Consider the following 23,717-nt stretch of genomic DNA (forward strand, 5'->3'; position numbering starts at 1 on the left):
AGTCAGGAAGACGGAAGGGTTGGCCTCGTAAGGTAGTGAGGCTTCCATCTCTGGAGATGTGCAAGCCGAGGCCAGAGGAGCATGTAGTGGAGGACTTGGAAGGATTCAAGCATCCACAGATAGCACTCTGGTGCCCTCCAGATCCTACAAGTGGATGCTTTTGTGGGCCGACCTGTGTAGCGTCTCACCCAGTTGGCACATACCTGTGCTTCTAGGCCATCTGTGCCCCCTTCCCCCTCACTGCCACCTCTCTTGTGAGCCAAGTTCTCATTCTCTACTATTTCTTGCCTGTCCCATTCTGGGCTAGTTTGAACTCAGAGTCAAGCCAGGGAAGGTATGTTTGTCTTCCACAGGGTAGCAGTTCTCAAGCACATTCTAGAAAGTGGCAGAGCAACACACAGTTGAGACTATGATAACTGCAGTCCGGCAGGGAGTCCTGGGCTTGCATGCTGCCCTGTCACCGAGCTGAGTTATCTTGCAGCTGAGTCTCCAGTTCCTGATTTCAGAACCCACCGAGGTTTACACCGAGGTTTACACCAGGCTGCTGCCTCCTTAGCTCACACTGAAGGCCAGGGGGTTTTGGAGCTGTGCAGGTGTGGTAGCTCAAGGGTTTCTGGTTTCTGGTTCTTCTTCAGGTGGCAGAGAAATGTGGGGACTCAGGTCCCCTAGTCATGTTTGGGTGGAGGTCAAAGGTCAGATGGGATTCTGGGGGAAAGCAGCCCCCTGGCAAAAGGGCAGAGGCCGGGGCTCAGATGCCAAGCACCAGGTTCCTGGCGGGCCCCACTCTAGTCCCTCCCTGCCTGCACAGCTCGGGAGGGGGGGGGGGGGATGTCAGCTCCTCGCTGTGTTCCGCACACCCTGCTGTCTCTGGAGATCCACTCATTCAACAGGTCCCTGCAGGGCAGGTCCCGCGGTTCACACGTCCCCCTAGCCCTGGCCTGTGCGGCCCACACCGGTTGGCCTGCACAGGGGCACAGGCGGTTCCGGAAGCCGCCAGGAGGTTCTGCCGGGAGAGAAGGGAGGGGAGAGGCCAAGCCAAGTCCCGGGCCGCTAGGGAGGGGCGCTGCCCCAGGGCCGAGGGTGGAGCTTTCCCAGTGGGCCGGGAAAGGGCTGGGCCCGGCCTACATGTGAGGGCAGGGGAGAGGCAGGCAGACTCTTTCCTGCGGTGTCCGGGTGCTGGACGCGGCTGGACCGATTCCCGGGATCCCCTACGTGACTCAGCCGCGGGTCACTGGATGCCCCAGATTCCCGGGACCCAGTCCCCGACTTGGGATCCTCAGGACCTTGCAAGTCGGACCTCGGATCTCGCCCTGGGCTCCAGATTCCCGGAACAGGACCTCTGGCCGAGTCTGGGTTTCCAGATCCCGTACCAGATTGCTGAGCTCCCTGGATCCGTAGCCGCTGGCTCCTGTCCCGGCCCGGGTGCCCGGAGCCGGCCGCCCGACGCCCGAGCGCCCTAGCACGGCAGGGCGGTGCGTGCGGTCCGGAGCCCTGGAGCGCGCCGGCAGCTGCTGGCAGGACCCGCTGGCCGAGGCGCTGAGCCGAGGCCGGCCCCCCGCCGCGTCCCCGGGCCGGGGCTGCGCGCGAAGCCGGCCGCTCCGCGTGGTCTACGTGCTGACCCGGGAGCCGCAGCCCGGCGTGGAGCCCGAGGCGGGAGCCGAGGCCGAGCCGCTGCCCCTGCGCTGCTTGCGCGAGGCCTGCGCGCAGCTCCCCGGGCCGCGAGCGCGACCCGAGCTCCGCAGCCTGCCCTTCGGGACGCTGGCGCTGGGCGACACCGCGGCGCTGGATTCTTTCTACAACGCGGGTGAGCGCGCGCCGGGGGCGGGGCCGGGCCGGGGCGGGGCTTGGGGGCCCGGAGAGGGCCGAGCGGGGCGGGGCTCGGCGATCCGGGGAGACCCCGGGATGGGTGTAGGGTCTGGGGGACACAAGGTGACTAGGCTGAGGGGTTCGAGGCAGAGTCACCATAAGAGTGGAATTTGGGATCTGGGGCGCAGCCGGGCGTGGGCTGGGACTTACTGGCTGCGGGCCCGGAGCCCCCGGGGTCCAGGGTTGGGGCTAAAGCCCTCTGGGGTTGGCCCGGTGCCTGGGGAGCGGGGTGGGGAGTTCGGCGAGGCTGGGAGCGGGGCGGAGCGTGGGACCTCAAGAGTGGGGCCGAAGGCGATCTGGCGTGGAGCTCGTGAGAGCGGATCCTGGGAGGGAACTTGGACTAGGGACAGGGGCCGTGCTTGGGGGCTGGAGTTCAGGGCCGGTAGCTGCTTCCGAGGATCGGGCTAGAGAGGGGGAAAGAGACACGAAGGGGCCCACAGGTGCGGGATTCTAGGCGGGGGCGCTTGGGTTCTGAGGTCCCAGAAGTGGCGAGGTAGTGGGCGGGGTCGCCAGGGGGCGGGGCTAGAAAGGTGGCCGTTCCCGCGCCCGTCACCCCTCCCTTCCGCCGCCCCGGACGCCTCGCCCTTGACACTTATTTGTTCCTCCAAGAGTCTGGCAACCGACCTTGCCTGATGGCCCTAAAATCGCAGCCTAAAAATGAAGGCTGACTTGACGTCGAGGACGCAAAGACACACACGGCCTTAGACTCGCAAATCGCACATGTGTTGACTCACACAGGCCCTCGCAGACACTGTCACACACAGAAATAGAAACAGCCCCCCACACAGGCGCAGCACTGTCTACACACTGCTGGTGCCGGCCCCTCTTTCAAGAGACTGCGCTGAGTTCGCAGGGTAGGGGACGTCTGTGTCTGGGCAACACCTGCCTCTCACATGGCCTAGAACAGGCTGGTGGCTGGTGCCCGCCTCCTCTTCTCGGTGCTGAGTGCCCACAGGTTCTGGAACAGTGGGATGAGGGTCCCAGCCCACTGAGCCCAATCCTCTCCCGCAACACCACAGATATCATCAGTTCTGTATGAGAGCCAGAGGGATCTAGAAGGGGGAAACAGACCAGAGCAAAACTGGACCCTGCTGGGGTCACGTGGGAAGGCCACCTGAGCCAGGAGGGGTCCCCAGACTCCTCCCCCACCCGCTAGGCTGCGGGGCTCAGGGCGCGCACCTGTGTGCCCGCAGACGTGGTAGTACTGGAGGTGAGCAGCTCCCTGGCGCAGCCCTCCCTCTTCTACCACCTTGGTGTGCGTGAGAGCTTCAGCATGACCAACAACGTGCTCCTCTGCTCCCAGGCTGACCTCCCTGACCTGCAGGCCCTTCGGGTAGGTGGCCAGGTGGCTGGTGGGGGGCAGGCTGGGTTGGGGCCTATCTACGATACCAATCTGACTGTCCCCCTGCAGGAAGACGTTTTCCAGAAGAATTCGGTGAGCAGAATCCACCCTTTACTCCAATTTACCCTTTGACCTCCACTCTCCACTACCATTCCTGGCCTCCTCAGTCACCTCTGACCTCTCTGATTCTCTTGACATCCGGGTGGCCTCTGTTCCCTATTGCCAGCCTTCGTGAAGTATGCCCCTTCTCAGCTGTTCTAATCCCTGCCTGGTGCTGACCTCTGACCCGCACTGACTCCTGCCTCCCTCCCACCAGGACTGTGTTGGCAGCTACACACTGATCCCCTATGTGGTGACAGCCAGTGGCCGGGTGCTGTGCGGTGATGCGGGCCTCCTGAGAGGCCTGGCTGATGGGCTAGTCCAGGCAGGGGTGGGCAGCGAGGCCCTGCTAACGCCCCTGGTGGGCCGGCTCGCCCGCCTGCTGGAGACCACACCCACGGACTCTTGGTAATGGGGTGCAGGGAGGGTGCACCGGGACAAGGCTGGTGAGGGCACAGCAGGCTGGGGCTGAGGGACAGGCCCCATCACGCTCTCCCCCTCCCTCCTCTGCTGGGGGCCTTAGTGGCTACTTCCGAGAGACCATTCGGCAGGACATCCGGCGGGCCCGGGAGCGGTTCTCCGGGCAGCAGCTGCGGCAGGAGCTGGCTCGCCTGCAGCGGAGGCTGGACAGCGTGGAGCTGCTGAGCCCCGACATCATCATGAACCTGCTGCTCTCCTACCGCGACGTGCAGGTGTGTGGTGCTCAGAGAGGCAGGCAGGGCAGCGGCATTCGGTGTCAGGAAAACCCGAGTCCATCTCCTGGCTGTCTGATGTGTCTGAGCCTCAGTTTCCTAATCCGTAGTAGAGAATGATCATGTCACTGTCTCCCCGGGCAGTAGGGAAGGTGGGGCACACAGCAGGTTCTGTGTAAGGTGTGGTGTCTACACTACCTCCCGGGCCTCAGGTATGGTGGGTGGGTAGATGGAGTGTCAGGGATGGGAGGGGATCTCAACTCAAGGTCTTCCTCTGGGTCCAGGGGCGATGGGACCCACTAGAGGCCACCGTGCCAGTGTGCGCCGTTCCCTCCCGCAGGACTACTCAGCCATCATTGAGCTGGTGGAGACACTGCAGGCCTTGCCCACCTGTGACGTGGCCGAGCAGCACAACATCTGCTTCCACTACACGTTTGCCCTCAACCGGTGAGTGACAGAGCACGGTTCAGGTCATAGCCCCCTTGGGGACGTGGGTCTTGCTATGTGAGGTCATTGCAGTCTGAGATCAGGGCTGTTCAGGGAATTGACTGACCAGGGTCACACTGATGTCAGATGGTCCCTGTTGTTCTATTACTGCTGCCTGGGGTGTGGTGGGATGGTGCCGCTGTCCTTGGAGTGGTCACAGCTTCCACAGTCACTGTCCCTCAGAGTCAGAGCTGCTAGGAATCACCTCTATCTGGGATTATTACTTCTAGAAAGGTCAATGCTGACCAGAGTCACAGTTATTCTGGGCTCATTATGGTCAGGCCTTTGGAAGGGTCCCTGCTGTTCAGGGTCTTGGGGTTCCTGGACAGAGTTGGGGCAGGGCCATCCATAAGTTCCCATTCTATCTCCCCCTTTCCCTAGGAGGAACAGGCCTGGGGACCGGGAGAAGGCACTGGCTGTGCTGCTGCCACTGGTGCAGGGGGAGGGGTCTGTGGCCCCTGACCTATACTGCATGTGTGGCCGTGTCTACAAGGACATGTTCTTTAGCTCTGGCTTCCAGGATGCTGGGCATCGGGAGCAGGCGTATCACTGGTAAGGGGCAGCAGTGAGTGGGCAGTGGGCTGAAGGACGGGGTTGTGGGCATCAGTCTGGCCCTGAGTCTCTACCCCCTACCCCAGGTATCGCAAGGCTTTTGACGTAGAGCCCAGCCTCCACTCGGGGATCAACGCAGCTGTGCTGCTCATTGCTGCTGGGCAGCGCTTTGAAGACTCTGAGGAGCTCCGGCTAATAGGTGAGTCCCTGTCCTGCACCCCTTCTCCCACCAGCAGGCCTCAGAGGGGCCAGGACAGAGCCCAGGCAGAGAGGACACTGGGCAGGAGCTGGGACTGGCCTTGCCCCCCTTTGGACCTATTCTTCCTGAATCCCCATCTGGACCCTCATACCCATCCTGGGTCCTCATGAGCCCTTGAGGCCACAGTGTTCCCAAGCCCACACCTGCACTCCCTACACATTGAATTCAACATACACTTGTTCCCCAAACCTTCCTTGTGCCTGAGCTCCTACTCCCACCTGAGAGTCATACCTAAGTTTTCACCTATTCTTATCTTTTATTTTTTTAAAGATTTATTTATTTATTTTTGAGAGAGTGGGAGGGAGAGTAGGGAAAGGGGCAGAAGGAGAGAGAGAAAGAGAATCTCCAGCAGACTCCGCACGGAGCCTGAAGCCTGATGTGGGGCTTGATCTCACAACCCTGAGATCATAATCTGAGCTGGACACTTAGCTGACTGAGCCACCCAGGCACCCCTCACCTGTTTCTATGGTCCTGCCCACTTGGATGTTGTGGCCCACACTTATGCTTTGCTCAAACCTGCAACCACACTCCCTAGGGCCCATACTCCTCTCTCCCAGGCATGAAGCTGGGCTGCCTGCTGGCCCGAAAAGGCTGCGTGGAGAAGATGCAGTATTACTGGGACGTAGGCTTCTACCTGGGAGCTCAGATCCTCGCCAATGACCTCGCCCAGGTGGCTCTGGCTGCAGAGCAGCTGTACAAGCTCAATGCTCCCATATGGTAGGTGGGCCCCTCTCTAGTCTCGGCCGGGCCCAGGCTGCGTGTCCGCTGGCATTCTAGCCAATGACCTGGCCTCTTCCAGACCACTGCTTGGTGCACCCAGCGCCCATGTTCAGGCTACAGCCAAGCCAGTCTGCTCCCCCTGGCAGTGCTAACTGGGGCTGGGGCTGAGTTGAGCACAGGGTACCTGTGCCTGCAGGTACCTGGTGTCCATGATGGAAACCTTCCTGCTGTACCAGCACTTCAGACCGATGCTAGAGCTTCCGGAAGGACCCCCACACCGTGCCCACTTTTGGCTCCACTTCTTGCTGCAGTCCTGTCAGCCATTCAAGACGGCCTGTCCCCAGGGGGACCAGTGCTTGGTGAGGCTGCCCAATGGGGGTGTGGGGCCTAGGAGAGGAGCGGGCCCCTTCTCACCTGCCCCCTTCCTCGTCATCTGCAGGTGCTGGTCCTGGAGATGAACAAGGTGCTGCTGCCTGGGAGGCTTGAGATTCAGGGTACTGATCCCGTTAGTGCGGTGACCCTGAGTCTGCTGGAGCCAGAAACCCAGGTGAAGTCGCTGAGGCCCCCCACTCACCGCTGTGCACCCCTTCTCTGGAACCTTTCTCCCATCCCCAAACCCAGTCCCCCGACTCTCCCCTCAGACCCAGCTTCTTCTCCTAGGACGTTCCCTCCAGCTGGACCTTCCCGGTGGCCTCCATCTGCGGGGTCAGGTGCGAGGGGAGACCTGGGGCGTTGGGGTGGAGTGCGGTGTGGGGGTGCTACGGGCCGGAGGACACTCACTGTGGCTCCTCATCCCTTCCCAGTTCCTCCAAGAGGGACGAGCGCTGCTGCTTCCTCTACGCGCTTCCCCCGGCTCAGGACGTCCAGCTGAGCTTCCCCAGCGCCGGGCACTGCCGGTGGTGCGCGGCTTCTCGGGGTGCCGGGGTGCGGGGTGGGGGGTGGTAGTGATGGTGAGGGGGGGAAACCAAGGGCCGTTTTCCCTGGGTGCTCCTGGCCTGGGAGGGGAGAGATCCCACCCAAGGAGCCCCTCCGCCGGCCTGACCTCCACCCACAGGTTCTGCGGCCTGATCCAAGCCTTGGTGACGAATCCGGATTCCACGATGCCCTCGGAGGAGGCGGAGGGCGTGAGGGAGGTGCTGGAGGTGAGGAAGGGGCCTGGGAGCGCGAGGAGGGGCAAGGCCAACGGGCTGAACCCCGTCTCCGCCCCCCCTGCAGTTTGATTATGAGTACACGGAGACGGGCGAGCGGCTGGTGCTGGGCAAGGGCACGTACGGGGTGGTGTACGCGGGCCGCGAGCGGCACACGCGGGTGCGCATCGCCATTAAGGAGATCCCCGAGCGTGACAGCAGGTGTGGAGCGTGGGCGCAGGCGGGGCCACGAGGCCAGGGGGTCGGAGGCAGAGGGGCCCAGGCGGGGGTGGGGTGTGTGTGGGGGGGCAGAATGGCAGGGAACCCCCGCGGCCCCAGGGTCTGGAGGGGCGGTGGGCTGGGTGATCAGGTGGAGGTCAGAGAGGGCTTGGGGCTGGGCTGGGTCCTGGGGGGTGGCCTGCCTCTTGCTGGACTTGGGTGGGCGCCTCTGTCCCAAAGCGGCCTATTCCTCTCCCTTCCTGCCCCAGGTTCTCGCAGCCCCTGCACGAAGAGATTGCTCTGCACAAACGCCTTCGCCACAAGAACATCGTGCGCTACCTGGGCTCGACCAGCCAGGGCGGCTACCTCAAGATCTTCATGGAGGAAGTGCCCGGAGGTACGTGCCCTGTGTGGGATGGCAGTGGAACTGGAAGTGTGGGCCATAGGGATGGAGCCACGTAGGGGTGGAGAACCCTAGGGGACAATGAATCCTACCATGTGGGTGTGGTGTAGCCCATAATTAGCTGACACAGTGCAGCTGGGCGGTGATGGGGTCTGGGGGGTGGCATGGGTGTGCCTGGCCTTGAGCAGAGAGCTGAGGGCTGGAGTAAGTGGGTGCCAGTGCTGATGTTGGACTGTGTCTGCCTAGGCAGCCTGTCCTCCTTGCTGCGCTCCGTGTGGGGACCCCTGCAGGACAACGAGAGCACCATCAGTTTCTACACCCGCCAGATCCTGCAGGGACTCAGCTACCTGCACGACAACCGCATAGTGCATCGAGACATCAAGGCAAGTCCTGTAGCTGCCCACCCTGGCTTGCTGGAGGAGGGGGAGAGGACATTTGGCTCTAGACAGAGGCCGGCAGTTTATATTAAGAATGCAGACCCCTTTGCAAAGGATGGGGAATCCAGCAAGGAGACTTCCTAGGGAAGGAGAGAACTTCAGACCTGAACCCAAACCAGGTGCCAGCTCCCAGGGGCTCATAAGTGGGATGGCAGAGGGAGGAGGTCGATAGAGGCAGAGTCAGGCTGTGATTGTAGGAGATGGGATCCCAGGAGAGGATCCAGTTCCGCCACCAGGAGCCCAGGCTGATGTCCACTGTGTCTGCTCTACTCAGGGGGACAATGTACTGATCAACACCTTCAGTGGGCTGCTCAAGATTTCTGACTTTGGCACCTCCAAGAGGCTGGCAGGCATCACACCCTGCACTGAGACCTTCACAGGTAGTGGGGTGTGGGGTGGTGAGTGGGGATGCTGCGCTGGGACAGAAGGACCCTTAGGGCCTTCCAGGGAATGGTGTTTCTCCTGGCCATGGAGTTAGAACCCTAATGGGGCACAGAACCGCCAGTGATTGAGGCGGGCTGAGGTGACAGGATTTAGAACTGGAGCTTGAGTAGCTGCTGTGGTGAATTTAGTAACTAAAACAGAGCCCAGAAGAGTCGATATGGGCAAAAGTGTGTGATGGGATTCAGAGTGGGTGATGCTGTCCAGGATGTGTGATGGAACCTACTGTGGGTGAAGGAGTTGGAATGTGATGGAACCTAAGATGAGGGAGGAAAACTCAGGATAGATGTCACCTACCAGCAGGGTAGGTGACAGGAATTGTTTGGATGACAGACTTCAGGGTTGGTGCAGGTGGCTAGAAGATGAGAGCGACCCCCCACACACACACATCATTTAGAGCCTAGGTGAGCATTACTGCTACTGCTCCTGCCCTAGGGACCCTACAGTATATGGCACCAGAAATCATTGACCAGGGCCCACGAGGGTATGGGAAGGCAGCTGACATCTGGTCACTGGGCTGCACTGTCATCGAGATGGCCACAGGTCGCCCACCCTTCCATGAGCTAGGGAGCCCACAGGCTGCCATGTTTCAGGTGAGACTTCTCACAGCCTGGCTCATGAGGTGGGATGGGGACAGACGGAGCCCCAAACTCCTCTGACCTTGACCTTTGTCCTCCCTGACCCTTCCCAGGTGGGCATGTACAAGGTGCATCCGCCAATGCCCCCTTCTCTGTCAGCGGAGGCGCAAGCCTTTCTTCTCCGAACTTTTGAGCCAGACCCCCGTCTCCGAGCCAGTGCTCAAGCATTGCTGGGGGACCCCTTCCTGCAGCCCGGGAAGAGGAGCCGCAGCCCTGGCTCCCCCCGCCATGCACTGCGGCCCTCAGGTACTCTGCGGGTGGAGGGAGTGGGCCCACTGGGGCGAGGGCAGAGGAGCTGTGGAGGGGAGAGGGCTGACGGCGGGGGCGGGGGGCAGGCTGACAGCCTTGTCCCTCCCTCAGATGCCCCTTCAGCCAGCCCCACTCCTTCAGCTGACCTGACCACCCAGTCCCAGACATTCCCACGCCCTCAGGCACCCTTTCAGCACCCATCCAGTCCCCCGAAGCGCTGCCTCAGTTATGGAGACACCAGCCAGCTCCGGTGAGAGCACAGGGTCTTGGAGTGGCCTTGCCTCGTCTGGGTTTGCCCTTATACTCCCTCCAAAAGAAGCCCCCTCCCCTTGGAGGCCTGGGCACCTCCCACCACATTCAAGGATGGCATTTGGTGCCTCCCTTCCAGATGCTCCAACCTGTATTTATGGTGCCCCTGTGAGGTTGGCATAAAAGTAAAAGGCAGAGCCAGGATTCGAACCCTGGGGTGGAGGTGGCTGGATGGTGTTGCTGCCTGCCTTCCATCCGCAGCTCCCTGTTGCACTAGGGTGCCCGAGGAACCGGGAGCCGAGGAGCCCACGTCCCCTGAGGAGAGTTCTGGGCTGAGCCTGCTGCATCAAGAGAGCAAGCGCCGGGCCATGCTGGCGGCTGTACTGGAGCAGGAGCTGCCCACGCTGGCGGACAGTCTGTGCCTGAAGCAGGAACAGGTGGGCGTGCCCGCCCCAGCGCTCCGGGGGTGGCTCCCCCTCACCTCCACCCCCAGAGCACCTCTGCCGACTCAGGCGGACGCCCTCTGACGACCCTCTGCCTTCTCAGGGTCCCGGGCCCGGCAGGAATCACGTGGAACAGCTCCTGCGCTGCCTGGGGGCGCACATCCACACTCCCAACCGCCGCCAGCTGGCTCAGGAGCTTCGGGCGCTGCAGGCGCAGCTGCGGGCCCAAGGCCTCGGGCCTGCGCTTCTGCACGGACCGCTCTTCGCCTTCCCGGATGCGGTGAGGGTGCTTGCTCGCGGCTCAGGCTGCCCAATAAGAGGTAGTGAGCTCCCTGTGCCTGGGAATGTGCAAGGACTTGATGTTGCAAGGTTGCAGGTCTTCCCCGTGAAGATGGAGCCATCAGGAAAGGGACATCTGCCCAATCCTAGTTTCTCAGCACCTCTCTCTGCCCCCAGCCCGCCTACACGACTTGCCTCTGGCGCAAGACTTTCTAGGCCTTTCTAGCGAATGCCCCACTTCTGAGACTCGCCGCGCCCTTTCTCGCTCTGCAGGTGAAGCAGATCCTCCGCAGGCGCCACATCCGCCCACACTGGATGTTCGTGCTGGACTCGCTGCTCAGCCGAGCCGTCCGGGTAGCCCTGGCTGTGTTGGGCCCAGGTAAACCTGGCGAGGAGCTATCCCGCCCGAGGCGGGGCGTGACGGCACGGATGGGGCCGGTAGGGGGCGTGGCCAGCGGGGGTTAGGCTCCGGCCGGCTGGAAGGAACCCCGGGGTAGCCAGAGCCTTGCGCCCTCCGCCGGCCGTTTGGGGGTCCCAAATGGGCGTTTCTCTCCCTGCCCGAGCTCACCCCAGTCCCTTGGATTGGCAGAAGTGGAGACGGAGGCCATCCCACCGAGGTCAGAGGAGTCGAGTAAAGAAGAGGAACCCCAGTCCAAGCGGCAGGAGACCTTGGTCCAGCTCAGCCAGCTCCCCGAGGAAGCAGAGAAGGCACCCCCGCCCCGGATGGTGCAGCTGGACCTCTTGCGAGCCGAGACTGACAGGTGAAGCCCCTGGGACTTGCCCATGGCCTCTGGGCCAGCTTCCCTCTCACTCGCTACTCCATTCTTTCTACTCACGCGGCCTGTGCACTCCCCCAGGCTTCGGGATGTCCTGGCTGAGAAAGAACGGGAGTGCCAGGCCCTGGTGCAACAAGCTCTACAGCGGGTGAATGGGGAGGCCCGGATCTGCGCCCTGGCCTCCGAGCCCCCAGGTGAGCGGCACCTGGCTGGAGAACATAATAGCAAGTGCGAGGCTGCCTCTGCCAGGAAGTACCCCTGGATTTACCACCTGACTTCTCCTCGACAGCTGTTCCCACCTGGGACCAGGGCCTGGTAGAGTGGCTACAGGAACTGAACGTGGATCCAGGCACCATCCAGATGGTGAGGGGGAGAGGGCTGGCCACCCTTGACCCCCACTGACCAAAGACTCCATCTCTGTCCATCTTTCAGCTCTTCTCACTCTTTTCCTCATGTAGAGAATCTCAGTACCGGAAGAGCACTTAGTATACTCCCCATTGTACAGATGAGAAGGGGGGCTCAGGAAGGGGTGTTATCTGCCCTGGCATATTGGTAGCAGAACAGAGCTAGTGCCTGGGTCTCTGGACACATCTTCCTCTGATTTTCTTTTCCACTGTTTCTACATCCGGGTCTTTGACCACAACCAGCTGCTGAACCACAGCTTCACCCTCCGTACCCTACTGACCTGTGCCACTCGAGACGACCTCATCTACACCCGCATCAGGTATGTCCTCAGCCCTTCAGGGATGACTCATGTATATGGCTTCGTGCTGGCCAGATCCTGACCCCCAGCTGCATGCCTGCCTAGGTTCCTCCCTGGAAACCAGTGTCCTCCGGGGACAGAGGGGGCATCAGGCAGAGAGTGGGGTAACAGAGAGAGCCCAGGGCCTTATTCTGGCTGAACCACATGGAGCCTGCTGTCCCCAGGGGAGGGATGGTATGCCGCATCTGGAGAGCCATCCTGGCACAGCGAGCAGGATCCACACCAGTTACCCCTGGCCGACAGGAGGCCGAATGAGAGCTGAGACAAGAGGCTAGACCCAAGGACAGATGAATGAAGAATGAAGACACAAGCAGCTTCTGATACACCTACCCCAGGACTCAGGGGCCAACTGGAGGAGGCCAGGTTGAGGGTAGCGGGCAGGGTAGGGCCCAGGCCTAGCCCCATGGGGGGTCAACCATAGAGATGCCCCAAGCATATCAAGTACCACCAGGCAAAGACTATTAAACAGAACACCTTTGTACACTTGGGCCTTGGCAACTTCTGAGGTGGGGGGCGGGGGGGGAGTCCTGGCACCAGCTCCCTGAGGTCTGTGTCTGAGTTTAAAGTTCCTTCACCTGTTCCCCTTCACTAACCTTACCCTTTCCTGCCATCACTCTTGCTGCCCAAAAACAGACATCAGCCCCTCGCTGCCCTTTGAATAGACTTTATTGGTTTTAGCCAAGGGCAGGCCCTGAGATGGGGGGGTCTGGAGAGGAGTCTGGTGGGGCTTGCAGGGCAGCTATGTCCTGGGGACCAGGTTGGTTCTGAGGGGCAGAAGGCCATCCACCCACTCACACGGTCGTTCCAGGAGCGTCTGCCACAGCTGCCTCTCCTCTGATGTGGAGTCCATCCAGGGCACCTGGAGGCCATAGCTGCTGCCTGGATATGTGCCGACAGGGGTAAAGGGCATGGTTGCGTTGGACATTCTAGGTCCCAAGGAACACGTGCCTGGTCCCAGATTCTGAACTGCAGGCAGTTCTCAGTGGACACCAGTGCTCGGCAAAGGGCAGAGAAATGCCCAGGGCCACACACTGAGCCCCTGTCTCTTGGTGTCAGATCTTCCCAGGGCCCAGCCCTACTCACCGGTGCCCAGGCTGAGGCGTGTGCCCCCTAGCTGGCGGCTGGCCAGGGCCCCCTGGTCCCAGAGGGACAACTCGGCACAGGCCTGGCGCAGGTCAGCAGGCCCGAAGCCATCGTAAACCATGGTGTGGTTGAACACAGGGCTGAGGCTGCGCCGTACCACCCTTGTCCTTTGGCGGCTGGCCCGGCTGTCATCAGGCAGCACTGAACTGTGCGGGAGGGAGCAGTCAGGTGGCTATCCCCTCCCACTCCCCAGAACCAGCCAGTCACCAGATCTTCCCCATTCTCCCTCACAATGTCTGTGTCCTCTGGCTCCTGCCTGGGACCCAGCCTCAGACCTTCACTACTTGTGGACCTTTGGGCAGCCCCCTCTCAGGCCTCTTGTCTTTAAAAGTGACAGCTGTTATTCACAGGACCCCACAGAATACAGAAATACAGTTCTGCTACTTCCCTGTACAATTCCCTTCATTGGCTTCCTGTTGCCCCCAGTAGTTTTCAAACTTTTTAAAGCCTCCCAACCCTTTCTGCAAGACAAAATATTGCTCAGAAGTAAAAGCACAACGTCTGTGGTGGAATCAGGGCTAGGAACTTAGAACCTGATCCACCTAACTCAGCATTTCACTCTCTAAGTGTGGGGTAGCACCTGGAGGCACCCCTAGAGGTCCCCCAGAGCTTACTTTGAAAACTATTGAACTTTAAGTTCAGGGCCAAACCCCAAGGCCTGGCCTTCCAAGTCTTTTCATGGAAGAGTCCCTGTGACCTCCCAGATCCCAGCCTCAGTTCTCCGAGTCCTATGGGTGTCAGTCACTCTGAAATGCAACTCCTCAAGGATGTGTTTGACTTTCCTGATTCCAGGCTTTTGCTCAAGTTGTCCCGTTCACTGTGGTGGGGGAGCAGGGTATCACCGGTGGTTGATTAGGAGGGGTTTGTCAGAGGTGGGGAGCTCCAGAGCACATGGGGGGCCAGTGGAGGGAGGGAAGTGGGTGGTCTCCATGCCCCTCACCACTGTACGTAGGTATCCAGGGTTCCTGAGCGCAGAGGCACGAGGTCCTGAGCTTCCTTCACCCAGAAATGCAGCTCCCCACTGGGGGGCAGTCCCGGGCCTGCGGAGAGGCTCAGCTCAGGCCAGGCTGCCCCACGCTGCCCCCGCCCCCGCCACCATAGCAGGACCGGAGGCCCCCTCCTCCCAGGGTCCGTCCGTGTGGCCCCTCTCGGGGCGGTCACTCACCCTCGGAGCTGGCGGGGACGTACTTGAGGGACAGGGAGAGCAGCCCGCGGCTGGGGAGGTCGTCGGGAGAGGGCGGGCCCTGCGAGAGGTTTTCGGGTCAGGGCGGGAGCCCGCCCCAGGGAAAGGGGCTGTGAAGGGGCGGGGTCTCCGGACACCGAGGGGGGGTAGTCAGGCGGGGGGGGGGGGGGCGCGGAGGGGACCGAACAGGCCGTCCTGGGGGAGGTGAGGCCGAGGGGGAGGTGAAGGGTCAGGCGGTGTCTGAGGGGGCTGGAGGAAGCGCGGCGGGGTGCAGGAGACCTAGGCGGCAGGGCCACCCTCCGCGGCCTGGCTGCCTCACCCGGGACTGCAGGGGGAGCCAGGTGGGCTCAGAGTCCCAGTCCCACGTGTCGAGAGGCACTTCGACTTCGCCCAGAAAGATGTTGCGACCCAGGCTTTCGCGGTGCCACACGGACAGGCTCAGCACGCGGCCCCGGAGCTCGGCCTGCGGGATGGAGTACTGGGGACAGGGGGTGCGCTGTAAGGGACCGTCGCGCCTGGCCCCCGCCTCAGCGCTCCGTGTGGACGGGGGCTGGTCCTACAGCGCTCCCTGCACGAGGGAATCCAGGGGAGCCGCGAGGGGCCTTAGTGGGGGTCTAGACTAGCGCCATGCCCACCCCGAGACGGACCCACTGGAGAACGCGTGGACGGAGGGCCTCCCTGCCGTTCCTCCCGCAGAACGGAGGATCGGAGCGACGGGGAACGACCATACTATGGCTGCCCCTGCCACCCGGCCCCCGGGGAAAGGGGCGTCCGGTTCATTAATGGGGGGCCGCCCGGTCTCGCAGCCTCACCCGCAGGATCTCGTTGAAGACCGGGTTCAGATTCCGTTTCTTCACTGTGGTCTTGCGCTTGCTCTGCTTATCCGGGAGGAGGTAGCTTTTGACGTAGCTGGGGCGGGGCAGGGGTGAGGAGGACCCGGGCTTAGTGGGGGGCCCCCCCAGCTCCTACCCCCACCCGGGGGGCCTCCCCGGCCCCAGCCCGGAGCACAGCTTCCCGAGCAGGGCTGTCCAGGAGTTCGCTCACTCAACCCCCACGCCTCCCAAGGACGTTGATAGTCCCATTTTGAAGACAAGGAAACTGAGGCCAAGGAGAGCGGTGGGGCGGGGCGGTGAGAGCGGGTCCGGCACTCACGGGTCCGAGCGGCGGCGGCGCGCGGCCGCCAGGCCCTGGCACTGGATCACGTGCACGCGCAGCTCGGCGGGGCCCGGCTCGTAGCGCAGCGCGAAGTGCACGGAGCCGCGCACCTGCACCGCGCCCGCCTCGGCCTCCCCGGACAGGCTCAGCTGGCTGCCGCTCAGCTGCGGGAGGGGGTGGAAGTCAGGGCTGGGGGGCCGGGAGGGCGTGGGCGTGGCGGTCGGGGGGCTCCGGTCGGGGGCGAGGGAGAGTTCAGGCCGGGGCGACGCGCGGGGATCTGCAGGGAAGGCGTCGCCCACCCGTCTCCTCTGCCCCCCGGCCCTAGCCCTCACCCCTCACCCCTCACCCCTCACCCCTCACCCCTCACCGTGGAGGAGTTGAGGCTGGACACGGAGGAGCTGCTGCTGAGCATGCGGTCGACTGAGGAGCCGGGCCCCGGAGCCTCTTCCCCGTTCTCCAGGATCTCGGGCGCCGCCTGGGTCTGGGGGTGGGGAGTGACTGGGCGCCCTCTCTCTCCCAGCCCCTCCCCCGACGGCTCTCAGCCTGGGGCGGGGCACTCCCCGCCCAGAATCCGCTCCGGGTCTTGGGAGCAGCCGCGGGCCACCCGCCTACCTGGGCTGGGGGTGGCGGCGGCTCCTCTCCGCGCGACCGCGGCTCCGGCTCCGGGTCCGCCTCCTCCGCCGAGACCTGCGGGTCCCCGGGGCCCGGGGCTGGGGTGGGGCATAAGCTCCTGAGCCTGGCCCTCTCCTGCCCGCCCTAAGCAGATTGGGAGGGACTGGTTTGCAATCCCTGTGACCTGCAGATTCAGGTCCGGTGCTGCGGGAAACCCCTGGAGACCACACACCCACACCCACACCCACGCACGCACACACACGCGCGCGCACACACACGCATGGGCAGGAACCAAGGAGAGAATTGGAAGGTGAAGGAAGGGGAACACAGTTTGGGGTCACTTAGAGCCGCCTCCGATCCCTGAAACCTCTCTGTACTCCCCAACACTCACCCTCCTACTCACCTTCCTGGGCTTGGGGCTCTTCCTCCTGATCTGAAGCCTTTAGGGGGACATATGGTGAGGGAAAATCAGGTTCCTGAAAGAAGCAAAGGGTGTGTGTGAGGGGAAACTAGTGATGAAGCGGTCAAAGGTCACAATGGGGTCAGCCGCCAGAGGCTCCAGCTGGTTACCCCAGATTTATTGGGCACAGTGCTCAGGGCAGGGCTGGCAACCAGCTGCAGGACCAGTTGGGCCTGTCCTTCACACCTCCTCATGCTCAGGCGCTGCTCCGCCTGACTCCCAGGGTCCCATGGGTGGCAGACAGTACCTGAGACCTGAAACTCACCCAGCACAGTCCCCCACCACCCCTAATAGCCAGCTTCTGAGATTCCCTTAGAGGCCAGGTCCATAACCCCATTTGACAGAGGACGATGACAGTGCCCAGACGAGGGTTTCCTGAGTCTCACATCCCACTTCCACCTGAGCAGCATTGGAGGCCCACTGCTTAGCTCATTCTGTTACTCATTACTCACCTTAGCCTTGCTGAGCATCTCTTGGGGTGCCTTGTCCATGGGGAGCCTAGGAGAAGGGAGAAGTGGTTGTCAGGGGAGAGGCCCCAGGGGACTAGTAGATACCCTTCTCTCCTCTCCCTGCCAGGCTGCCTCACCTGGACTCCACCTCCTCTTCAGCATCTTTCTCAGCAGCTTCAGCCTCCCCATCGCTGCCTGGAGCCTGATCTCCTGTGCCTGGGTGAGAAGTTCTGTGAACCCTTGGTCTCAGGGAGTCTGGCCTTTGGAGCTGTTCACTCACTGCCCGGAGCTCATTGAGGGGTGGTGCCCACCCAGAGACACATTACCAGGGGCCCTCTCTTCCTGTCCGTGTACACCCAGTGCCCTGGCCTGTATGACGCCAGCCCCATCCCGGGGATCTCCTCTCACCCATGGAGCTCTTCTTTCTGCGGATAGAGGCTCGGACAAGATCAGAGCCAAAGTGGGCATGGTGGTGCCGTTGTGAGCGTGCTTCCTGGAACCAGTCTCCTGTCAGGATCTTCAGCTGCCCAGGGTCTGCCACCGAGGCCCGGAGCTTGCTAGAGGATGAGGGAGGGCATGACTGTCACCCAACCAACATTTCTGCCACCCACTCTGTGCCAGGCCCTGTACCTGGGGCCAGGGACACAACAGCAAATCAGACTCAATGCTTACTCTGGATCAAGGAGCTCAGGTTGATGGGGAGACTGGTTCCAGAATAGACAAGTACACTATAATGAGGTGGGTGCCATGATGGATATGACAAAGGCCAGCTTTGCCTGTGGGAATCCAAGAGGGCTTCCCAGAGGAGGTGACGTTTGAATTGCTTCTTGAAGGACAAATTGGAGTTCTCCAGGCAGAGAAGGAGAGTAATTATTCATTAAACGACTACTGTGGGGGCACCTGGGTGGCTCAGTCAGTTAAGTGTCTGCCTTCAGGTCATGATCCCAGGGTCCTGGGATTGAGCCCCGCATCGGGCTCCCTGCTGTATGGGGAGCCTGACACTCCCCCTGCTTGTGTTCACACACACACACACTCTGTCAAAATAAATAAATGACTACTGTGCATAATCTCTCCTTCTAATTCTATGAGATAGTGCTCCTTAGTCCCATTTTACAGATGAGGAGAGTGGTGCTGGGGAGGTCAGCTGAGTTGCCCAAGGTTACATAGCTAAGAGGTATCTGTCTGTCTCCAAATACTCCTGGTAAGCCCCATGTTCCTCTGCCACTGTGTTCTTCCAGGAAGAAGGAACAGTATAGAAGTGAATGTGTTCAGGGACTCTGAAGCACCTGAGTGGCTCTAGTGGATACTCTGTGTATGTCTGTCAGGGGCGGGGGTTACTGGTGGAGGATGAGATGGGGGAGGCTGGCAGGGAACTCATCAGGGAGGCTTTGTGGAACACGCTTAGGAACTTGCCCCTGAAGCAAGGTGCTGAGGAACCATGGGCGGTTTCAACAGGGGATTATTTTTTTTAATATTTTTATTTATCCATCCATGAGAGACACAGAGAGAGAGGGAGAGAGAGAGGGAGAGGCACAGGCAGAGGGATAAGCAGGCTCTCTGTGGGGAGCCCGCTGTGGGACTTGATCCGGGGACTCGGGGATCATGCCCTGAGCCAAAGGCAGGCACTCAATGTCTGAGCCACCCAGGCGTCCCTCAGCAGGGGATATTACGGACATATCTGGGAGCTCGGGCTGCAGTATGACCAGTGGTCAGAGAGGACAAGCCTGCGGGCAGGAAGGCTGGTAAGGGAGCTGGTGCCGCCACCTTGGGAGAGGTAGAGAGCTGCATGGGTTAAGGGCGGAGGTGACCAGTGGGCAAAAACAGGAACCACCCAGATATCTGACAGGCCACACACTGGGAGAGGGCAGGGGTGCACTTGAGCTCCCAGTGCCCGAGGCCCTGTCCTCCCCAGCTCCTCTGCCCTGCCTCACCTGACCCGGCCCTCCTCCAACTGGCGAAGGTGGGCATCTCGCTTCAGGACATCGGCAATGGCCTCCTGCTCCTCCTCCGTCAGGAAGCTGAGGTCCAACAGGCCATCAGCCTCAGGCTCTGGCTCATGCGCCATGGGGAGGCTGGGCAGGGCCCACAGCCCCTCTTGAGATGGGTGGCCCCTCTGGGGCATCAGCTGGGGCAGTGCCCCAGCAGGGCACGCGTGGTTCCCTGGGAGCAGATCAAGGGGCAAGTCAAATACAGGGCACATCCTGGAGCTGACTGCTCTTTTCTGCCCAAATACATGCCCAGGTGGTGGGCATGGTACAACTCCAGGAAGGCTGAGATCAAGGTGCCATCAGATGCACCCATGGACCTGTGCATACGCTGGCTCATGAACACACGGACACACTTGAAGATGGTTAAGGGAGCTGGTGTGTGCAGAGTCATAGATGCACACACGCTGGTACATGTAGACACATCCACCCACAGCGAGATGCACACTCGGTCACATGCGCACACGGATAGCCGCATAGACAGGCACGTGCATGCCCATTCCCCCGCTCAGGACCCAATGCAGTCTTAGTGCTAGGCCCATGCCCACACCAAGAGATGTACACTCTTAAACCTGCATACAAGGCTCCACAGAATATAGAACTTGGGGACAAAAACACAACCCGAGATACGCACGGGTCACACAGACTTCTGCATACATATCGCCCCTCCACCAACTGGATCATGAGCTCCTTGAAGACAGGGACAGGGCCTCACCTCAGAAGCCCATACGTTGCACACAATAGACGGTTGGTAAAAGTTTGATTAACCGAATGCAGAAATACACTTATGTGCATGCACATACACACACACACACAGGTGCACACACATATCTGCTCCCCCCTCCATAGCCCCCCACCCTGGGAAGCTCCCAATATGGGTTCCCTCCTTCCACCCTTCACCTCCACCCTGCCCTGTCCCATTTGGCCTTCCTGTCTGAGGCAACCTCCTCCCCAGCCTACACCTCCACTTCCTCCCCCCTGAGGTAACCACTGTACCCACTCCCACTGAGGCCTCCAGCCAGGGATGTCCCCATTGCCAGCCTTACCCTCTTGCCTGGATCCTGGGGCCCCTCTGCTCTGGCCACATTGGTTCTCCCCCTTCCCCCAACCCAGGACCTGGCTGGGGTCCCAGGGGTGGAGGCCAAGTGCTGCAAAGCAGCTCAGGCTGCCCAGGTACCATGGTGACTCCGGAAGGAAAACATTCGCCCAGCTCTGAGGGGCATGTGGACGTGGCAAGGGGCCCATGACTGAGCCACTGGCGGAATGGAGGCATGGCCCGAGCCCACCGGGCAGTCTCCTCCCCTGCTGCCCCTCCCACCCCCTCCCATGCCAGGTCCAGGGACAGGCAGGACTGAGATGGAAGAGGGATCTCTACAGGCAAGTCCTGGCTTGTGCCCGCTGCTGCCTGAGCTGTGCCCTCCCAGCTGAGTCAGTGTCTGAGCCCGAGAGAGCGCTCTCCCTCTGCTGCCTCACCCTCACCAGGGAACTTAGGGTTCCTGTCTAGGGGTAGAACTGTGTCTAACCCTGTGTGAATGCCTGGCTGCCCCATATTAACAACACTTCCTGAACATCTGCGTGCTCAAAGTGCTGGGTGCTGCAAATGCGCGGCTGGGGGCTCTTCTGTGGCGTGGTGCACAAGCCTGTGCTGAGGTCTCTGTGTTATGTTGTGCCCTTGTGAGAGTCTGAGTATGGCACACGTGTCTGCATACCGTGGGGTCTTTGAGGCTGTTTGTTCTGTGGATGTGAATATTGTGTCACCGCATGTGTGTCAATGCATCATGTCACAATGCAATGCCGCGTGGGTGACTGTTGTCTGCGTTCAGTAACTTTCTGGGTGACAGCACTGTGTGGTTCATGCATTGTAGATTTCTCCCTATGCTGGCTGTGTGACGGGCTGTGTGGTGGTGTGTGCTCTGGTGCCCCAGGGACCACCGGCGGGCAGAGTGTGTGTTTGCAGGTGGAGGTGGGGGACGTCCTGCAGACCTGACCCTGCCCTTGCTCAGCAGGCCTGCCTGGGCTCAGCTGTGGGCATCTGAGCCGAGGGTCCCCAGCAGTAAGCCCTCCCTGAAGTTCCTTCTCCTAGAGGCGGAATTCAGTGTCCCGTCCTCCCCACTCTATTTCAACACTATAGGACAGACCCATTGGTCAATATATTCCAGTCCCAGACCTGCTCCCACCTCCCTGGACCCCCAAGGCCCCAAAAGGTACCCAGGATACCAGGTGGGAGCATCTGCCCCTTGGGACGCTGGCAGGGAACTGGCCTTGAGGTGTGTTACCTGTAGGGGTCCAGTATGGATCAGACACCTCCGCAGGGTGACCCACGCTCTCCTGCACTCCTGGCAGCCGAGTTTCAGGGCAGAACTTCTAGAGAAGAGCAGAGAGGGACTAAGGCTGACTCAACCAGCCACCAGTGAGCAGCTGCCCGGGGAGGAGGAGGAGGAGGAGGAAACACCTTCTTAGCAGGGCCCGATGCAAAACCGGGCCTGGACTCCTGGCACCCTTGGGGTGCACGCCAGCCTTGGCTTTCAGAGAACCCAGAGCTGATCTGGTGGGTGGGAGACACCTGAGGCTTGGCCCCAGCCCTGCTGCAGACTGATTCTGTAACTCCTGGGAGCAGGGCAGGCACCAACCCCTCAGAGCCTTGGTTGCCTCATCTGTGGAATGGGTGGCCGCCCCACCCTGACTGCTGAGTTGCTGATAGGAACTTGCTTTGAAAGCAAGGTTAGAAACCTTTCTAAGAAGCAGAGTCAAGGAACGATTGCTGACTGCAGGCAGACAACCCTGAGTAGATTTCGACCCTGAGTAGATTTCCTTCTCTGCCACTGTGTGACCTTAAGTAGGTGTCTCAACCACGCTGAGCTGCGATTTCCTCCTATGCAAACTATGGGCAGTAGTGTGAAGAGCCTATTCCAGGGGGCAAGAAATTGCCCAGCCAGCGCATAGGAGGTGCCAGGTGTCCCCTCTCAGACACGGTACATTTTGGCAATCGCTGTCCCTCCCTATATCCATATGCAACTCCCAGGAAGTGCTGGCCACAGCCCAGCCGCGCTGCCCCCTAACTCTGTATCCTCCACCCCCAACCAAATTTCATTTCCAAGTTCCCATTGCTCTGAACAGCCCCCGGCCTCCTGCTGCTTGCTGCCAGTGCCCAGACTGCCTGCCCCCTGCCCCGCATCCCCATCTGTCCCCCATCACTTTTGCTCTCCTACTGCCCAAGTGTCAGTCAGTACCGGCCCAGCCTCTTCTGGAGTCCTCCTCTTCCCTATCTCCTGGCCTCCATTCAGCCCCTCTGGTCCTGCCTGCACAAGGCTGTTGGAGGCCCTTTCTGAGCCCTACTTTTATCTGTGATTCCTCAGCTTTGGAAGGTGCTGACAGACAAGCAGGGTGACCCTCTGGTTCCAAAGTCCTCCCAAAAAGCCTGGCCTCCCTGAGGCCCTTTGACTAACTCTTTGGCTGCCCCACTCCTAGGCCTGACTCTCATAGCTGCAAGGTAAGTGTAGCTCTGGTGTCCTTGCCACCCACATCCTTAGGGGCCTACCCAAAGGCTCCACTTCCCTTGATGCTCCCTTGTCCCTCCCCACTTGCCACTGCCCCTCCCACCCCACCCCTCCCTGGGCTCCCCTGCCTCCACACTATGCAAGGAGCTTAGGTGAGGGGGGAGGGGGCCTGGAGGCCAACAGGTCTGGCTTAAACTTCTGGCTCTGCCATGTGGTCCCCAGTGGACTTGGATCAGTGACAATCTGTAGGCCTCACTGTCTGCCTTTATAAAACCAGGGCAGTGACAACAGACATCTCCTGGGACTGCTCTAAGGAGTGTCCCTTGGCTTGCCTCCAGCATCCATTCTCCCTTCTCTTAGGTCATAGCACCCAGTCCTTTGGAGAAGAGCCCCTCCCCACCTTACCCCCTGTGCTTTGCCCACATGGTGGTTCTGAGTGGGGCCTCTGGAACTAGGCTACTGGGCTTGAACATGGTTCCAGTCTTCCTGCTTCTGTGTCCTTGAGCAAAGCACTTTACCTCTCTGCGCTCACTTCATCTGTAAAATGGGGCCAATAGCCCCAAACTCATGGGGCTGTGGTGAGGGTAAAGGACTTTCTGATGAGGCCTAGCACACACTGAGCACTCAGTAACCTGGTGATTTTTATGGCACCTCTCTGTATCCTGTTTCCCCCAGGCTAATTTTAAAGTTCTGCTGGGCGGGGGCAGGCCTTATTGCTTTCTCTATCCATTTTGCTGTGGTTGTCCTCTATCCTGGAACTCTTCCTCCCCACAACCAACTCTCAGCTGGACCCCAATATACATGCAGAACAGATTTTTGAAAATGGAATCGTTATGGAGAAGGGAGGGGGCACATCTCTCTTGCTCTGGAGAAACCCCAGCACTGCAGGGTCTGGGATAAGCTGATAGACCCTTCCAGAGCAGCTAGGGCTGTCCTCAAGGCCACCCTCAGGAGGAACACAAAAGGCCCTCAGGATTCAGAGACCAAATTCTTTGCTAGTTCAACTAAAATGACACATGACACATGGCAAGGTTAGGAGAGACGTCACCAAGGAAGTGGCTTTTACACCAAGCCTTGGAAAGGAGGGCCACAATTTCAACAGGTGGGAGGCAAAGGACCAGAAATGAGCAGTCTCTGCTGTCTTGTTGGAGGGCAGGGCAGTGACCTGATCACTGGGGGTGGGCATGAGGAAC

At 60.7% G+C, this 23,717-nt stretch overlaps 2 protein-coding genes across 3 annotated transcripts; one reads left to right on the plus strand and one right to left on the minus strand.

The window, feature by feature from the left end:
• The first annotated feature begins 56 nt into the window (after nucleotides 1-56).
• On the plus strand, nucleotides 57-12,523 carry MAP3K6 (mitogen-activated protein kinase kinase kinase 6). Its single transcript, XM_077896508.1, has 30 exons — nucleotides 57-83; nucleotides 1,399-1,804; nucleotides 3,060-3,199; nucleotides 3,278-3,301; nucleotides 3,525-3,715; nucleotides 3,831-3,999; nucleotides 4,340-4,446; nucleotides 4,867-5,037; nucleotides 5,124-5,236; nucleotides 5,854-6,013; nucleotides 6,213-6,375; nucleotides 6,456-6,563; nucleotides 6,677-6,726; nucleotides 6,820-6,915; nucleotides 7,071-7,158; nucleotides 7,232-7,365; nucleotides 7,632-7,759; nucleotides 8,012-8,148; nucleotides 8,477-8,582; nucleotides 9,079-9,236; nucleotides 9,335-9,527; nucleotides 9,642-9,780; nucleotides 10,057-10,216; nucleotides 10,326-10,502; nucleotides 10,775-10,880; nucleotides 11,091-11,262; nucleotides 11,359-11,471; nucleotides 11,567-11,640; nucleotides 11,925-12,001; nucleotides 12,205-12,523. The coding sequence occupies exons 1-30, from the start codon at nucleotides 57-59 to the stop codon at nucleotides 12,293-12,295; spliced, it is 3,978 nt and encodes a 1,325-aa protein (XP_077752634.1). The 3' UTR covers nucleotides 12,296-12,523.
• Nucleotides 12,524-12,688: 165 nt separating this feature from the next.
• On the minus strand, nucleotides 12,689-21,563 carry SYTL1 (synaptotagmin like 1). Of its 2 annotated transcripts, XM_077898940.1 has the most exons (15): nucleotides 21,304-21,527; nucleotides 18,974-19,202; nucleotides 17,451-17,599; nucleotides 17,180-17,258; nucleotides 17,046-17,091; nucleotides 16,537-16,609; nucleotides 16,134-16,231; nucleotides 15,889-16,002; nucleotides 15,519-15,685; nucleotides 15,179-15,275; nucleotides 14,686-14,844; nucleotides 14,349-14,427; nucleotides 14,124-14,223; nucleotides 13,124-13,329; nucleotides 12,689-12,919 (listed from the first exon to the last, which is right to left on the minus strand). In XM_077898940.1, the coding sequence occupies exons 2-15, from the start codon at nucleotides 19,162-19,164 to the stop codon at nucleotides 12,780-12,782; spliced, it is 1,698 nt and encodes a 565-aa protein (XP_077755066.1). In that variant the 5' UTR covers nucleotides 19,165-19,202; nucleotides 21,304-21,527; the 3' UTR covers nucleotides 12,689-12,779. The 2 variants fall into 2 exon arrangements, with proteins under 2 accessions (XP_077755066.1, XP_077755067.1); XM_077898941.1 differs by lacking the exon at nucleotides 18,974-19,202 and having other exon boundaries at nucleotides 21,304-21,563.
• Nucleotides 21,564-23,717: the final 2,154 nt, after the last annotated feature.

Source organism: Canis aureus, chromosome 5, assembly GCF_053574225.1.
Source record: "Canis aureus isolate CA01 chromosome 5, VMU_Caureus_v.1.0, whole genome shotgun sequence".
Taxonomy (NCBI): Eukaryota; Metazoa; Chordata; class Mammalia; order Carnivora; family Canidae; genus Canis; species Canis aureus.